The sequence below is a fragment of the Musa acuminata genome, chromosome BXJ2-8, assembly GCF_036884655.1.
Source record: "Musa acuminata AAA Group cultivar baxijiao chromosome BXJ2-8, Cavendish_Baxijiao_AAA, whole genome shotgun sequence".
In the NCBI taxonomy this organism is placed as follows: Eukaryota; Viridiplantae; Streptophyta; class Magnoliopsida; order Zingiberales; family Musaceae; genus Musa; species Musa acuminata.
In genome coordinates this window covers 4905051-4924162 of record NC_088345.1, presented here as the reverse complement: position 1 = coordinate 4924162, position 19112 = coordinate 4905051, and the positions used below count along the sequence as shown (strand labels likewise).

Here is a 19112-nt window from a genome sequence, read left to right as displayed (position 1 = left end):
CATCAAAAATAAAAAAAAATTTTGGAGGAACCGACCACCGTGAGGGGGCTGGGCATCGAGATAAACTCCCAAGAGCTTTCTTATGACAGATGAGGGGGCTGTCGTTAGTACATTGCCAGGTTTGGTTAACAGTGGATGGCGGAACAAATAACATATATCTGCCCCTCAATGAAATAGCCCCTACTCCAAAAAAAACATGTACAATGGCTCTAACGCTACAGCAACTGACTCAGCAGGCAGGTTACCAACCTCTCTCTCACACAGAGGCATCCGCCCCATCATATCACAACCACTCTATGGCTACTGCCGTCCAACTCCATTTCACCTCCCTGGGTCAACATCCTTCTCATGTTGTGGATTCTCAGCTGCAGCTTCACTCTCAGGTGGCTCCAAGCTTGACTCGTTACTTACTTTAGGTGATCCTGACGAATCCCCCCCACCAAGTAGACTGTCTTTAGCAGTGTCTGATGGATCTTCAACAAGAAGATTAGTCGGTCCTCCCGCATCCCCACCTCGTCCACCTCGTCCAAGCGGAGACCCACACTCATCTGCATCTAGTGCAACTTCATCCATTTTTTTGTCAGTTCCACTGTTGCCGTTCAAAATATCTGCAGCCACTTTGGGTTCTGATGTCTCCCTCCATTCAACCCACCCTGGTGACTGCTCACCCTCGCTTATACTCGAGTTACCAATGCCTTCTTTGGGCTCGTTAGCAGGACCATTTCCCAAAACCGTTGCTTTACTTTCTGATGTAGTTCCTACATCCATTACTTCTTGCAAAGATGTTGCTGTGTCATTCAGGTTGTTGTTTTCACCAACCACCACCTCATCAGGCTCATCATCTGATGTCTCATCCGAATTTGGTGATGATGAGGCGAGAGAATTTGTTAACCGATCATCAACCTCTCTATCATTTTCGAAAGCAAACCAGTTGGAATTTGTGAAGAGGGGGCTGCACAAGACACAGGTTCTTTATCAGCCTATATAGTTAACACATTCCAATCAAACAAAGGATTAGTGAGCATATCTGATATGTTTATCCATTTACAACTACTACCTGTCCTGGTCATCCCCCAGACGCAAAGATGAAATAACAACTTCTGCAGATTCATCATCGAAGTAAACATCCTGCAAAAAATCACTTCCTGTTATCTAAATGGTTTGCCTTGGGTACATTGAGAAACAAATTCAACTAGATCATTGAAGAGCATCTAAAAGTTCAGTGTCCCAATCAGTGCATATTTAGATTGTAAAACATAAAACAAGATAGTAGAAAATGAACAGAAGAAACCTTCATGCAATCACCGTATTAGATTTTAAAAAAAAGAGGAGAAAACCAAAAGACTGTTTGAGTACTATGACAATGTGCATATACATACAGATCCCACAAGGAATGACTACCCAACAGAATCTCATTCTATCATGAGGTAACCTATCCAAAATTAGTAACAAGAGCAGGATGTAAAGCAACAAAAAAAAGTTATCATAGTATCATACCTCATCATCTCGTTCAAAAGATACTTGAGCCTGCATCGACAGCCAAAGACATGAACAAAATAACACAGTCAATAAATCCTGATAACATATATACATACAACACTGCAAACAAAGCTTCTTTATCATTAGTAGACTATTGCAGCAACAGTGAGAAACAACTTAATACAATTGCCGTGCTGCCTAGGCAGGGGGGCATGTCACGGTAAGGAATTCTTGCACACCCTTCCCTAATACCAATACCATTAGGCTGATGTGAAATGCAGAGAATCTAGAATTCAAAGATATCAATTCCATCAAAGCATATTCCAAACAGTCTGAAAATAAATGATTCATACACAGAACCCAACAAGCAAAGATGCAAAAAGCAGTATTTAAGAATGAAAATCATTTACGATGTGTTCTGATATTTACCTCTTCAATGTCATCATTAGTGTAGATCCCACATCGAAATGCCTGGCTCAAATTACTAGCCAGTGCTGCCACATCAAAATCCTTATCTCGGAAGTCCTCATCATCACTATCCCTAGCTGGTTCTTGTAGAGTAGTTGGGCGTCTGACAAAATAAAAAGATCAAGCTTAGTTCATTCATAGAATATCCAAAGAGACTGTATATGGTGCTGGATTTTTAATTTCGAATGATACCGCTCGTACCGGACAGTACGTATCGGTCCGCCAGCAGACCGGTATGCGGACCCCCCGCAACCGGGTGGTACCGTCGACTGGGGCTGTTTCCGCCCCGTTACCACGCGAAATCGGTCGGTGACAATCGATTTCAACCGTTGCCACCCGCTACGGGATGGTATTAGCCAAGGGAGAAGGAAGAAGAAGAGAGAAGAAAAAGGAAAACCTAGAGATCCGATGCCGCTCTCCCTCGACAATCCCGATTCGTCGCCACCCTCCCTTGCCAGACACCGCAGATGAGATGTCACCTCCTCATCTAAGGTGACGACACCTCGACGTCGTCGACAACTTCTCATCCACGTGAGGAGAAGTCATGGGGAGAAGAAAACGAGGTTTCTTCTCTCCACACGAGGGAGAAGAAACGAGACGACGTTGCCCTTTTTTTATATTATTATTATTATTATTATTATTATTATTATTATTATAGAGAGAGAGAGAGCGGTATGCCAGAGCATATCGCTCGGTATACTAGTACCGTACCATACCGAGCTGAGCTCGATACTCCGGTACAGTATGAAATTGTGAATCTTAATATGGTCATAAATTTACAAGGTTTCAAATTTGTACAAGTAGAAAGCTTTGACTAGGTAATTCAGTTCAGCACAAAAATGGGAGTGGCTCCTGAAATCCATGGCTATATTGTTACAGATCAGATACTTAACTGGACTGTTGAGCAAGAGCAACCAATTGATTAGCATAAACCATGTGTTAAAAGAATCTTACCCAAACAAGCAACAGAGGATATTAATTAAGCTCTAATGCACTGACAACTAGCTGTATCTAGATGTACTCAGATCAATTGCCTTAGGTAGTCAATCACGTGAGTTGTACAAATTTTCTATATTGTGAACATTTGCCAGTTTCTTTGGAAAATTTAAAAAATAAAAAGATATATGTGACTGCAAATGAGATAGTACTGACACAAAAATCAAAGTACTATAGTTTTCTGCAAATACACATTCACAAGAATACTTCCTTCCGAATTGTTTTTTATACAGGAAAAAACAAAGCTTATACATCTATGGTCAGAGAATTAGCAAGTGCCAAGCAATCATAGTAGTCATCTTAGAATAAAATACTCTCAAATAAAGTTATGATCTGATTACCATAATGAACCATAGTTTTGCTTTATTGGGACTTCAACAGTAACTAGGATTTTAAGTAAAAGATGCACACATTTTCAGAACTGCCATTGGCAGCAATGACTTTAGCTTCCAAACCCTCTAGAATTTCAATTTAGACGTATCACTAAGTATATTTTAAGGGGAACCACAAACAGAACCCTGGAAGATAACGATGATGAAAGGAACAATTGAAATGATTAAATTTGGCATATACAACAGCCAGGACCATGCAACGGAAGATTACTCAACTTACTTCCAGCTTAATTTCTGTGAATACTTATGACCGAGGTAACAAAAGTGTATAACGTCCTAAGAAGAAAGATAGAATTCAAAATTAACAAGATATAATCCTATGTATAAATACTTATGAACATCAGCACCCGACTGCCAAAACAAAATAAACAAGAAAAAAGATATCTCTATGTTTGAATTTTAATATTGATAGTACATGGACGTTAAAGATAACATATTATGCAAAAACCACTAAGAGAGCTCATAGCACCCTAAAATATCCAAGATGTCCTCGAAAACAACAAAAAATTCCATCTGCATCCAAGATTTCTATTTGGAGAATTACAACCACCACGCGGGAAGAGTATATTTGGAAGATCTCGCACGCATTATAGATAGATTTATTAGGTTGTAATCTGGAATTAACACAATAACTACAGATAAAAATGAATATCAAGCATCCTGGTGTGATCAAAATACCCTGAAGTAACCTACCCGCAAGTCCACTGGTGAACATTTTCTATCGCATTCCGCTTTAAGAGTACATTGCTATGCCAACCAACCCAGTCACTATTTTCCTGCAAGTAAAAGACCATTAGAAATTAGAATCAAGTTTTTGGAAAGAATGGCAAATAGAAGATCAGTTAAATTACAAGCTTCATGCTTCTTACTGAACCATAGTCTGCAGAAAAATAAGAGGAATGCCATAACATTGCAAGCACCAGATGTCTAACAACTTAAGATAGCAAAAGCATCCAATCATAAAGGGCAAGTAATTTAGAAGAGTCCATATGTACTTTTTATTTAAAAAAATTCCCTTGGATATCTTGATGCTTCATTCTATAACATGTAAAACTGTAGACCATTGGCACATTTTGACATACCAATTGAAACATGACTGTCCAAATACCAGACATTTTACACTAAAGAAATTGCAAATGGTGACTTAGACTCTTAAATTCCAAATCAAACAAATTTTTCACCAGATAACTTCCATTAATTGCATTGAACAACAATGATGTAGGTTCCTTTACAAGCTATTTTCAAAAGAAATTACAATAGCTAATTAACCTGCAAGTGTGTCTGGATTAAGCTGTTGTTGTTTCCCAATTGAATAAGCTTGTTTGCAATGCGTGTCATGTGACCCAAATTCCCTATTCTTGGAGGTGATCGTCCCTCTGCAGATATCGTAGCCTGCAAACAAAGAATTTAACTTGCAAAACTGTTAGTAAAAAATGATGTATATTTTCAAGAAAGAGGAGATGTGATTATAACACAAAATAAAGTTGATCTAGAGATTGAGACACACAAATAGAGCACAAGCAAGGATTTAAATCTTGGTCAGACACCCAGTTATGTAACCTACCCGACCAATACAGTACCGATAGACTAGGCAGTATACCAACCTGTACCACCTTATTTTTTGAATAAGATAATAAAAATAAAAATAAATGATACTATCCCAGTATCGAACTATATGTTTCGATATTGGTACTTGATCAGACCAATAAATGATTCTGTACCAACTGGTATAATCAAGATTTGAAACCTTGTAAAGAAGATTAGTAAGATGAGCCCTCAAAGTGGTAAAATGTTAAACATTATAAAGAAACGCTACAGTTTTATATTAAATTTCATACCTTAGTAGAATCAGTTGACAAGAAAGATTGCTTTTCTGCCGCAAGAATTTTATTGACAATGTCGCAATCATGCAAAATATGTTCAATTAACAGAGTCCTCTTACTCTCTAAGCATGATCCTACAACATCTTCAACATGATGATGCAGAAAATTATTAAAAGGGTACCTGCAATTTCAACAAGGCTTTGGTGATAAGACTCAAAGTTAACCAAAGCAATCAAATGTCACTAAGACATGTTACTTACAGAAAAAACAACTCTATAACATGCTTTATTGCTCCCAGCTGGATCAATTCTTTCTCAACAGCTTCACTACCAGTAGTTAATAAAACAGAAATGAACTCCACAATCTGAAAACAAAACAGCCATTTAGAGCTATTATTTGCATGGAGATGGTCAAATGTCTAATATGAAAATTTTGAGTTCTTCAATGCGAAAGTTAAAAAGTAACAAAGCTAGAAAAGCCAATCCATACTTCTGAAAATGCATGTTGCTCCAATGATAAGCCACCTTCCTCAGAAGGAAGAAATTAAATAATTTGGCATATGATCAGTTTGAAGTTTTAAGCAAGAAAGTGCATTTAATGATATCACCAAAAAATGATGATTTTTCCGAAGATAAGCTTTACAATTATTTAATAAAATTCAAGATGATAAATTGCCAATAAGACATGAAAGGTTTCTTTTTATCTTGTCCCAAGCATGATATTAAGAACTAGTAGGTTACACTTAAAAAAGAGGGGAACAATTTAATCACTAGTTTTGACAGCAAAAACTCCAAAAATAATTAAAGGTCATAACATGTACCTTCAAACGGTGTTTTCCAAGTGGAGGCTGTAGTTTACCATAAGTGGTTAGCAAGTCACTATCCGAGGATGAAATATCCAACAATTTCAGTAAATCACCTGTTTCATGTTTAAATGAGTGAAAACATAGAAGCTGATGTAGAGAAAACCAAAAGTTACTAAAACAATAATGGTGGGGTAGCACACAAATTTTAATGACTAATCACAAAACACAAATAATTAAATCAAATATGATACAATGCATAACATCATTTGAGCTTGATGGTAAAAGAAAATGTATGCATGTGAACTTTCCAAAACCTCTGAGTTGAACTAATCCCACTTAAAAGCTTTTACATGCATGTTTGTTAAAACGTTTCTTGCAATGAAGTTTTTTATGGTTTAAAGCATAAAGCCATATCAGGATGGACAAAACATAAGTATCAGTAAGTCTGTAGTGTAACATTCGAGTTAAGTAGAAAATCAGGTAAGAAAATCATCATTTCTCGGTAAAAATCACTGACCAATAATAAGAAAACAGAAGTATCACAGACTTTAATGCATGTAATAAACTTCAAAGCCAAACAGGAAGAAGTATTTAGCAATAATATTCCAGCGTAAGCATAAAATTCGATATAACACTCAAGTGTGAAATGTTTAATCATTTGACCAGTCGATAAGATAGTATCACGTAAGTAATGAAGTGTCAAACATACATTACAGCATCAATCATTAATATATGCAACCACAAGACATTCACATGTTAACAATCCTAAGAATGTAAGATTTTTTGAGACAATTGACAAAACAACAGTATTTTGACTTTTGAGACATTCTTCAAACTAGATGTCTAAGTAGGCTTCATAAGATTGCAATGAAGTCACTAAATTTGCAAATTTTCAAAGGGACACAAGATTGGATTATAATCTGCCATATATCTTACATCCATGTCATATACTTTGGCAGCATACCCAAATTTCGAAGGCATATTACTTAAATTCTATTTAGGCTTCCTCATTGGGGCCTTGGGTAAAGCAAACAAAAAACCATTAACCTGAAAGATTTTATGCATCCAAGTCAAATGGCTTAATATATTAGACTTTGAACCTAAGCCCCGGTATTCAAAAGGGAATAGTTTACGGGATGATACTTCCCTATCATAATAATGCTATCTCAATCAATTCTCAACCAAGCTTAGCTAATTAACAAAACAGCTATTAAAATAGTTAAATAAAATCATAACCATTACCAAACTGTCACATCAAATAAATTCATGATTTGCAGATCATCCAATCAAGGATTGTTGCTTCGTGGCATATGCCAATCCGCATGCCACTGTCAGCCAACAAAGGTCCAATATTGACCTAGTCATATGAATGGCACCACTAGCATGGGCGCCAAACCAATACCTTTCTGTCATTTCAACCTATGCCAATGCACAACCACTGGCATGGCAACCCAGTAAAGCTCGGTCACATATGCTTGCTTGTGTATAGTGTATTTAATTAAGCCCAACTAACTTGAGCTTATCTACAAAACACATCTGACTTCAATTGCACAGAGAAGAACATCATTACATCTAATTCATAAAAATCAAAGCAAACAAAAGAAAAGGTTAGTATAGAGAATCAGATGAAATTTATCTAAAAAAACAATCTGAATTCTCAAATGATTTGAGATATAGGATAAATAATCAAACATTAGAAGGCAATAAGTAAAAGTGGATAACATGGTTGTAATTTACTACAGGCATCCTAGGATACCAGAACTTAAAAGGTCAAATGGTTCATCATCCTATCAAACTTAAATCTTTCCTGGAACAAAAAAATTGAGAATCCTACTATTGCATCATTCTACCAAATCACCAACAGAATCAGCAACATACCAAGTCTCTCCAGCATGGCCTGGATAGTGTCTTCACTAGCAGGAACAAATGATCCATGATTTAGCTGGCTTCTAAATGCTTGAAAAGAAGATGCTACCAGTCGTTTAGGATCTAACAAACAAATGCAGAAAGATAGGGAGTGATACAACACCGATTTAGGTCTGGAATCTTGCAATGCATGACAAAACAATTTCCCCACATAACTGCATTTGACAAAGTTACATCAGAAAAGTCAACTGAAGCTCAAAATCCAAATAAACAACAGTTGAGCTACTATGACAAGTTGACACTACATAGAACACTTAGGTCATTTTTACCTTGGGCTGCAAATTTTAGCTGCAAGCGCAGGAGGGGCACATCGAGTAATGGCACAAAGAATTTCTGCTATATTGGCATGGACTTCAAAAGAGTCCTATACAAACATTGCAAGATTGGTAAGCAGTTAACTCAGCCTCAGATGATAAAGAACAAGAAAATTTCTGCACTCTTAGTATATAGTAGTCAAATACAAGCAACATGTGCTCTTGTTGTCCTTGCAACAGAGATCATGAAGAACAAGTCTAAGAAATCAGGGCTATGCATAGATTGAGTATATAACCTACATACATCACTGCACAATGTGGTTAACCTAAAAATTCATATGCAACTCAATTCTTACAATAAGAGTGTCGTATGACTGGTGGCATGACTAAAAGATACCATTATCATTACTGATTAACAATTTAGAGTTTATAATTGTGATATTTCAATAAAATGAACCAAACATGACTAAGTGTTCATCATAAACCCATATCTCTCCTGACAAAGAACATGCTCTGTGTGTGTGTGTGTGTGTGTATATATATATATATCTGAGGTGTGTGACGAATTCTAAAAAACCATATCTTTGGCAAATTCCTGTAGAGCATCTTTTTTTTCAATAAATGATCATTTTTGCCCTTGGCCCCCCCATTGGACTTGTCTCCGCCTTGTGCCGCCACCTTGCACCACCTTCTCTCCCTTCGACCCCGTCAGACCTACCGCAAAAGGGGCCGTCACCGCCACAGCCTCTGCAGCCCTCCTTCCTGGCAGAGGGCGAAGCGTCCACCTCCGTCGGACCTACCAAGTGACGAAGGCACAACAACCTCCGCTAGACTTTGCGACGAAGGCACAACCTCCACGGCCCCTTCATCTGTGCCTCCATTGCTGATTACGGAGGCTGCAAATGAGGGGGGGCCAGCGACTTCCTCGATCGCGATCGTCCGCCTGCGCCTTGCTCGCGTGAGGGTGCAGCCTCCATGCTTGCGTGAGGGTGAGGCAAGTAGGGGTGATGCAAGGCAGAGGCAATGGTGCAAGGGTAAAATGGTCTTTTCAAGTGACCAAGGGTGCTCTGCGAAAAGCTTTCAAACTTTGGACGCTCTATGGGAATTTCTCAATGATTCGCCATATATATATATATATATATCTTTTTTTCAATTTCTTTGGCAAACCATATATTCTTGATAACAGAAAGCATTTAATGCTGCATTTGTTATGTGGATAAAGACATATAAGGTACAGCATCGTTCGATCTTTAAAATATACTATTAGGTAAATTGTTTAAAATAATATCACAGATCAGTACTTCTGGTACCTTAGTGGTTAACTTAAATGTGCTTAAATACTAAATATGTTTTTTGGTTTAAATACTCTCAAATAATACCAAGAGAATCTGATATATGGGAATAGTTACCATCACATTCCCTTAGACATAAAAAGATGATACAAGAAGAAGTATACACATACCGACGAGTTAAACTTATCCACAATCATCTCAAGAACATCTGTATCTTCCAACCACTGCATTGTATCCACATAGTTGGAGTGCATATTTTCATCAGCGCCAATCAATCGAATAAGCACCTGATTCACACACCCATGTCAGGACTAGTTTCAAGAAAATGGGAACGCTAACATTTATATATGTTTATAGAATTGTATATATCAACATAAAATATAATCATAAAGAGATCATTAACTGCTAACCTCCATTATTGATGTGATTCCAATGAGATCAACGAGTTGGGAAATTATCTCTGGATGGCCCTAGACAATACCAAAAAAAGGATTCATCAAATGCAAATTCCTATAAATATAAATGTTGACAAAACACGTATATACATTGGATTGCTATAGAACTGGGAATAATAAATATTGATGGTTGGCATCCGTATGGAAAGCACACTATACAACTTTGGAAGAAGTTGCACAACAACTCAATCAAGTCACAGTCAATGGGTAAGTAGCAAAGCCAGTTCAAATCACATTTGAGCCCAACACAAGTCTGAAAGCCACAAAGATCAGCAATGCTTTCAATGTTCAGCTATGAGAAAATCAATCATTCCAAAAAGTGTCATAATTCATTCAAGATGTTCAGTTATTTTAATGAACTAAATGACTAACAACCAAACCCTATTTAATAATTAACATCAACAAAAAATTGATGCTAGCATACTAAATAGTTATCAGCTTCCAACATCCCGGGTTAGACCACTACAAATAAATAGTTATCAGCTTTCTAATTCATGACTCCAGTAAATGACAATACACAGCATGTGCAATGCAAATCCTTAGTGGCAATATGTATGTATGTTTGTTTGTATGTATGTATATAACTGTTTTAAATTGGAATAAAAGAATTAATTTGCACAAAATGATAGTCCATCACTTGACAAAAAGGTGACCATTAAAACATTCAACCCCAATAACAATTTGTACTTTTACTGAAGGTGACTTCTTCAGTCAGGTACTTATGCAATTTCCAATAAATGCAAGGCAATACATGTCAAAAGAAAAAGTGAAAAAAGAACCCCATTCCATGGACGAAAGGCTCATATGTCACATGTCCGCCTCTTTGAACCCTCCTCTGCCTTGAGACTTATTATCTACTGTGTCAACTCAACCAGCTAGCCTCTTTCCAAACAACCCTCTCTTCTATGATCTAGCTCTTAACTATATCAAGCAAATGACAAAAATACACATGTTCAAATGGTCAGTTGTCTGTAATCATAAGTGGTGCACTTCTTTGTACTATCATTGCAAAACATAACCCATCAGCTTCTCTCAGACCATCCCAAACTCATACATTTGACATGGAAGCAAAATAACTCTGTCAATTTTAAAGGAAAAACCATGTGTCAGGCATGGCTTCAAAGATCAATATCTTAATCATTATTAGTTAAAGTCATTACAATTAGGACTGAAAATATTCCATTGGATTAGATTGACATAATCATGATCCACTGAGAAAGTCATGTAAAAAACTTAAATAATAAAAATAGCAAATATATAAATGATAAAACAAACTTTGAGAAAAAAAATAAAAACCATAATGACAAAATATAAAAGATAAAAGATTATGATTATCATTATAAATAATAAAGAATAATTTATCAAATAATAAGTTACATTTATTAGAAAATAAATGTAAAACAATATCAATCAAAAATACTATTGTAGTAAATAATTACTATACATATGTTATAAAAGATCTAAATCTTTTCACTAGAGCTTTTAAGATATCACTGGAACCCATTATTAGAGGTGAAATATCTGATAATACAAAGACAAATATTAAAACAGATTTCCAACCTATGATGAAGTTCAATCATTTCTGGCCTATTTTGACCAATAACTGGCTATAAGAAATCAATCAAAAACAGATTGGCCTTGTGCAGTAAGGATAAAGGTCAAGAGTATTTTATTGAAATAGGACTATAAACAATGACCACACAAATGAAGATCCACGTCAAAATGTGAATTTCCAAATCATGAATTTAGTTCACCTCATAACAAAGCATGTAATTGAATGACACCATTTAGACAGAAATAACTCCTAGTGTCTATATGTCCCTTTAACTTCTCCTTTCCTATAAGACCTTTAAAGTCAAGCTACGCTTGCCATAAAAATGACAGTAGATTATACTTGCCATTAAACCAGAAATCAGAAGCAGAACAATAACTTAATAGCAAGAAAATTAAGGGCATGATAGTGATGGATTATTTTAAAAAAAATGCTCACATCAAAGATCATGAACGGGAGTTGTACAATAAAGTTGCTCTTTTATGACCTAAGAGACTAAAGTTCGAGTCACAGATGACCTAGGAGATCAAGGTTCGAGTCACAGAAATAGCATATACTTAAGGATCCTCTCATCCCACATTGACATGGGTATGTCCTTTTTACATATCAAAATCAAAATTATATCTATTGATCGATACAGAGGGCAAGTCCAAGAAATATTGGACAAAATAGTGTGTAACACCACCCTGATTTGATCTCATATTTTTATATCATATTTTCATAGTACAGGTCAAGGATTGAAATTTCATACCGTACCAGAGTTTCGAGAGTCGCTCGTATTGTACATCGAGCGGTATACTATTCGATGTGTGTGTTAAAAAAATCTTTTTCGACGATGTCACATATATATATATATATATATAAGCAATCTACAACGTCACCTAAGTGATGTCACAGAAAAATGACTTGGTGTCGCCTTTATATATATATGGATATATAAGTAAAAAAAAATCGTTTTCGCCGCGACATCACTTTTCTTCTCCCCACGACGCCGAGGATTCTACTCCCCACGTGGATGAGAAGTCGCCGACAAATGAGGGAGAGAGACACAAGTACTCCTCTTCTTCTCCCTTTTCTTTCTTCCCCTTCTCCCTCTTCTTTCTTCTCCCTCGATCACCGTCGATTTAAGACGATAACGAGGCAAAAATAGCCCAATCAACGGTATCGCCCGATAGCGAGCGGTCCGTGTACCAGTCTGCTGGCGGACCGGTACATACCGCCTGGTATAAGCAGTATTATTCGAAATTAAAGACCTTGGTACAGGTACATATTTTGAAAATCAGAATAGCATGGTAACATGGCCAACCCCTGTTAGTAGTTCTTGGACAGAACTCCAAGACCCCTCCTTTTTTTCTCCAACTACACCCAGACAAGCTTGTGAATTTGCCTCCACTTCTTGGTTGTAGGTAAATAAGTTTGATTACTCCTGTATCCCTCAAAATTTTGCTGTTTGACGCATCACTTGACTGGAATCAAATACCTAATGACATGGAAAAACACAGGCATCAAATATAACGACCATAGAGTGACATATGGATCAAATGCCACGCCGAATGTACAATTACCATCAATGAATGAATTTTGCCATAGTCCAGCCATCTCATCTGTCACATCATCACCAAATAGTAATAGAGGATACTTTTCCCAATCGCCCAGATACGAGAATATTCCATCATATAAGCCATTGGGGTTTTAAAAGGGGACTCTGCCATAGGTAAAAGCGACAACTCCCTCCTTGCTCTTGTAATATTCCCAACCTTATGTTTTCTTTACTTCAGAATGTGCTCTGACATGAGCAGCAAAGGAGAACCCCGCTGAGCAAATTATCCAGTATCCACTCTGATTTTTCTGGGCCAATTTCCTCACCCATCTGCCACCTCGGCAAACTCATCTTGGATACTCACCAGCTTGGCATTTCCTAGACTGCTATGTGCTCCTTCAACAGTACAAAGGACTCCCATCTTCCACTATGGACAGATACCAAAAACTACACCTGATCAACGACTCTGTAACAACAATCTACATAAATACAGGACTTAAAAGCTTGCGAATGCTTTTTTGTGAACAGAAAAATCTCAGCTGTACAAGAGGTCATCAGTAAACAGTCAAAAGTGCCTAACGATTGATTAAGCATCAATTATGTCATTACAGTCTCACAGCATACTATGAGTATAGGACACAAAACATCTTTTGACAGAAAAGAGGATGATACGAATGAGATGTAACACTACCATGCATGCTACCATGGATCATATAGTGTTGATGCCCACCATTAATTGTTGTCCATCTTTTATACACCCACACACATATGCACAGCATATGCCATGTCAAGTAAAGATCTTCCGGCATGAATGACACAGAACACACCCTATGACATTATGTGGGCCCACGACAGTGAAAAGGCTCAGGCAAAACAATTTATGTACAAACCAGGATATGCCAACCAATAACTGGGACAGGCATGGCATGCAACATTACAATCCTTGTTTCCTTGTAGGATGATTACAATGATATGTGACAATAAAATTGAGCTTATACATAATGTAAATAAGAGCACCAGTTTCGGAGATGGGAAAAGAACAATTTTCATCAGTCAGATATGACAAGCTTGTGGCAATCACTTGCATGCATATAGTGAAAAAGTGATCCTTCAAGGCTTCCATCACGAAGCAATGCATTTTTCTATTAAAAATAAATGCAGCTTTATTTCATTCTTATAAACTCCTTTCATTATCTACAATCCAGTTAAAAATCTGAAAAGATTTTTATAGGATTTCTGATTAAAACCTTGGAAGAACAGCAAAAGATGAAATTCATAAAAGCAATGCTATGAAGCAAAATAATGTTAAGACTTTCCAGAGGACCGCTCATACATGGGAAGGAATGGCACTGCTAAGGCTCATTAGGCACACCATCTTCCTTTTTAAGTAGAAGATTGCCTCTATATAAGCTTTTCAACAAACTTGTGCATGTAACCCGTAACAAAGAAATAGACTAGTCGACAAAAAAAAGGACGAAAGGAAGTTTTTCGCTTTATTACACAATATATCACGTACTTGGATATAATTGAGAAGAGGGCCTGTCTTCCGCATCATCAGGCATATTACAACCTTGCAAAACAAAACAGTTGTACTAACAGATGTTAGCCAGAAATGTACGCTCGAGAATACTGACAGTTCCTTCTATTCAAACGAAATAGCAAGTTACCTTACTAAAATAACCAGCCAGAAATGTACTATGTGGGTGATCAGGCTTGAGGAAGGAGAATAATAGATCCATCAGCTGCAAGAAAAATGCAGGAGAAAAGAACAATCAGCGGCGATATGAAGAAGGGTGGTAATGTTTGAAAAACACATTAGCTGTTAGGAGTCTGATAGAGACATTTACCTGCACATCCTCAACCAACGTCCTCAGTATGATATCAACCTCACAAATAAATATCTCACAAGCAATAAAAGGAAGCCTATATTGTAGAACACATTCAACAAACAAATCAAATAGTAAAAGCATTCTAGCAAAACCTAAAAAGACAAAAAGATTATTGCTCACTTGAAAACATGCTTGTTATCAGCACCCTCAGGAGGCTCCTCTACAATATATCGAAGCAGTCGCTCCACTTGGGACTTCTCTCTCAAACTACACATGAAAGGATTTCAAAACAACAAGAAAATAAAACATAAAAAAAGGTATCAAAGTGAAAGTTTTGACTCATGCAATTGACTAAGTTCCAGATTCAATAATAGATATATTTGCATCTCATGTTTGACCATACAGGCTGATGGTTTACCACCATAATCTTACACTATATACCAACCATATCAAAGTACACCAATATATGAAACAACTTCTATGTAATTTTCCTAGTGATCCAAAATTGGGGTGGTATCCAGTACGGGGTAGTATATAAATCCTTGAACAAAAGTAAAAGAAAGGTCCCAATTATTTGGTAACTTTTACAGGAACTTTTCACGGCACTGAGTTCTGATAAAGGCAATATCATTATTTTCAAGAAATATATAATAGAAGCATTTTAAAATTTAAAAATAGTTTCATCTCCAAGTGTATCATTTATCTCAAGCTCTGGTCCACATTACAACACCCCCGCCCCCCACCCCCAATGTTATCCTTTCTATGCATCTTCGTCAGGTGCTTTGTTGGAGTATGCACTTGAGATACCCTCAGAAATAAATGGTTACCTTTTCTATGCATCTTTGTCAGGCAAAGAAGAAACAACAGGCAAATAATTCTAATGGTTACCCTTTCTATGCATCTTCGTCAGGTGCTTTGTTGGAGTATGCACTTGAGATACTAACAGAAATAAATGGAAACATCAGTACTAATTATAACAAACAAGATAGAATGTTGTCTGTGATGGCTGAAAACATGCATAAATATTTTTAAGAATGCATTTGCTGTTATTATTTGTCACATGAGTTTGTAGAACTGTTATATGTGTAATTTGTGATCCTTCTTAATAATTACTTGTATTACTTAAGCAGTCACCTAAGAGGAGAAGGGTAGGAACTAGGGTCCTAGGCCTCATCTAGGTTCTTGAGCAGCCACTTGGACTTGGACCTTTGAAACAAAGCTCTTTGCCTGTTGTTCATAATAAATATTAATCATTGTTGAATTGGATGTTTTGACTTTCCAGTATGCTTATTTCCTCAGCTCATGTATTAGAATTATTTTATCTATCTTACATGTGTGGATTTCATCCTGAATGTCACTTTTATGCCTTATTCTTGACCATTTTGGACGTGAACCATTTGGGTGCCTGATATCTTAAACTTTTCAGCTGGTATTCTCATCATCAGCCACAGTTTATAGATCACCCAAGGAAGTGCCTTGCACAGAATGTCACACTTAGGCTCCTAACCCGTTTCATGGAAATATTTTCTAAATTGTGAAAATTTTATTGATAAAATCCACCATCTTGGTTCTCCATTATTTTTCATAAGTAGTCACCAATACATTGTAAACATGTACAACTCAATATATAAAGCATTCCAACACACTTTGCTTCTGCTATGTCTGTCTGGTGAATTGTTCTCATATCTCAATAGGTCTAATAGTTCGAACATTGTTTCCTTTTCTCCTGTTTTAGTTTGACCAATGTTACTTCTCTCCTGTTTTTATGTTTTTGCTTATTTTTCAACAGGCGAATCATTGGATTTTCTTTTGTATGTTTGAGAGTTTCTATTGCCCTGCGGTAAAGGGGACACACAAACATACAATCAGCATTATTGCTAATGTAGTTATTCAAATTCAGTCAAAGATGTTCAAATTTCAAAATAACTTCCCAAATTTCAACTTCAATTGGTTTTGTAATAGTCGTAGCTTCTACGTGGCTAACTAATAAACAAACAGTTTGTTGATATAGAAAAGCATATATCAAAGAATTTTAGTCACTCCTTCAACACCAGATAATGAATGAGTTTATTTTCCGAAGGCACTAATAAAACTCTTAAGTTACTTTCTTTTCTCTAATATGCAGGAGCATAGAATTAGAAGCAAATATGTACTTTCTTAACATAAATCAAGCAATCAGGACAAGAATAAAACAAACTATTACAAATTTATAAGACGCGTATTCAGTGCTTTGCATTCTTGAATAATTTCATCCTCATCAAGAAGCTCTTCCAGAGTAAAGTTTTCCTTCTCCAAAATAGCATCCACCTGAAACAATGTAGGAACTAGAATAAGCAAAATGCATGATGTTTTTGTGCGAATTATGCACCAATAGTCGATGAAGCTAACCTAGAGGAGAAACAAGTTAAGTAAATCTGCATGTCAGTTGATTTGTGACTGCATAAAAAGAAAAATACTGCCAAGAAAGTAAACACAAAGAGTATAAACAACAACAGGCACAGTTTGCAAATTCTCATGGTGAGAAAATGTGAATAGAAGCGAACACCAGTGAGCTGTCACAGTCCTTGTGGGTTGTAATTGTGGATACACAGTCTAAAGGTATATAATATATATAGAAATGCATCATGAATTTGTTGACGGAGAGAATAATTCTTAAAATCCAAGCAGTATGATCACCAAAATCAAAATGACAAATCCTTTAACTGTTATCATTTTAATGTATCGGACTTATTTATCGAGTGATAAAATGAAGCGCTGGGACCATGATGCGTCGTTCTCCGTCACTAGCTTCATCGTGTTCTCAGATTCAGACGTAAAGAAGCAAAGGAAGAGAAAGGAGCATAACGTGCAAGCCTAAATTCCAGTATAGAACAAAGCTGTAGGAAAGACCAAATAGTAGCGTAATGGACGATATGACGGAGCAAACCCCAAAAGGTAACAAAAAGAAGACGAAAAAACCACATCCAAGAACACGGAAAGACTTACAGGAGACGCTTGGGTGAATCCAGTCATGCGCCAGAACATCTTGACGGCCCTTAATCACAAGATCCCAACAGCCTCCCCGGACGCCCCAACCCTCAGATCTAGGGTTCCCAGAACCAAACCCCACCCTCCAATCCGCCTCCCGCAACCCCAAGAACTCCAAGAAAACCCGAGAAACAGGAGCAAAACCCTATGGTCTCGATCCTGGCGCCCCCGATCGTCTCCTCACCGGGTCCTCCTCGACGGGGAAGCAGATCGAATAGCGGAGAGAAACGACGACCCGACAAAAGGAACGCCAAGTAAATTGATCGGCGGAGGGGGATCGAGCTCGAGCGGGCTCGAGACGAGGAGAGGACCGGGAAAGCGTGGGGAGGGACGGGACGGGCGAAGCCTTCAATCGCGGGACGGAGTGTTCCGGATGAACAATAGAGGTGTCTTGGTAGGATGTGTGGGCGGATCGGCTGTTATAATTACACTGCTGCGGCCTACTGCAGCTTAAATAAATGCATCGAATGCTTTATTATTATTATTATTATTATTATTATTATTACTACTACTGGGGTGGAGGAAGTTGACAGTTTGTATATGAGCCAATAATTGACGTCGGTAGCATATAGGATGATAATTTAGGGATAGGCATTGATTTATATGGGAATTTCATGGGGATTGCTTGGAAAATGATGAGACATATTGTCAAATAATTTTCATTTCGGTAGAAAATAATTAAAATTGTTTATGTCATTTCAAAGGTTGGTAGGGGTGATTTTTGAGAGATCTGGTTTAGGTTGTGAAAGAAATGTTAATGAGATATTAAAAGGAAATTATAAATATTTAGTATAATTAATATTTTAGATTTATGTCTCGTTTGAGGAAATATTAATACGAGGCATCAAAAACTTTCCATTTGACGCCTAACACAAATTATTTGTGATGTGGTTCTCTATGATTTCTCTTGTACTGATTCAAAAAGGAATAAAACAACACAAGAGATGCCAACATCCAAAGAGCATTACATGGAGATCGAGGCGTAGAATATTCGTTAGTCAAAATTCATCATTGTTGTTTTTAATTTGTTCTTGTCATCCCATATTTTTTCTATGAATGTGCTGTTTTTTCTAATGTTTTACTTGCACATTTCATGGTGTGCTGGTCAACGAATTAATTTGAATTAGTAATGCATTGTTTCATTGTGCATGCACGCATGAAACATGATTACACGGTTGTGATGTTTTCAACCATCGATTGCATTATGTAAAACATTCAAAGGGTGTGTGCAAGTTTGTTTCTCAACGTTTTGGGTTGAAAATATCTTATATAGA

General features: G+C 36.9%; 1 protein-coding gene across 1 annotated transcript; it reads right to left on the bottom strand.

The window, feature by feature from the left end:
* Window positions 1–55: 55 nt before the first annotated feature.
* On the bottom strand, window positions 56–18263 carry LOC103993620 (uncharacterized). Its single transcript, XM_009413751.3, has 19 exons — window positions 17797–18263; window positions 17015–17118; window positions 14992–15078; window positions 14830–14905; window positions 14650–14724; window positions 14499–14552; window positions 9846–9905; window positions 9606–9722; window positions 8159–8253; window positions 7842–8044; window positions 5979–6076; window positions 5419–5522; window positions 5174–5339; window positions 4605–4727; window positions 4029–4111; window positions 1909–2050; window positions 1498–1527; window positions 1058–1128; window positions 56–952 (listed from the first exon to the last, which is right to left on the bottom strand). Exons 1-19 carry the CDS (start codon window positions 17833–17835, stop codon window positions 322–324), a joined length of 2358 nt encoding a protein of 785 aa, XP_009412026.2. The 5' UTR covers window positions 17836–18263; the 3' UTR covers window positions 56–321.
* Between the last annotated feature and the right edge of the window lie 849 nt (window positions 18264–19112).

Coding starts and splice junctions, on each gene's coding strand:
- LOC103993620 (XM_009413751.3), bottom strand. CDS start 17,835: ATGTTCTGGCGCATGACTGGATTCACCCAAGCGTCTCCT. Junction 15,079..17,014: donor AATACGCGTCTTATAAATTT/GTAATAGTTTGT, acceptor TTTCATGTGTAG/TTTGAGAGAGAAGTCCCAAG. Junction 14,906..14,991: donor GATAACAAGCATGTTTTCAA/GTGAGCAATAAT, acceptor TCTACAATATAG/GCTTCCTTTTATTGCTTGTG.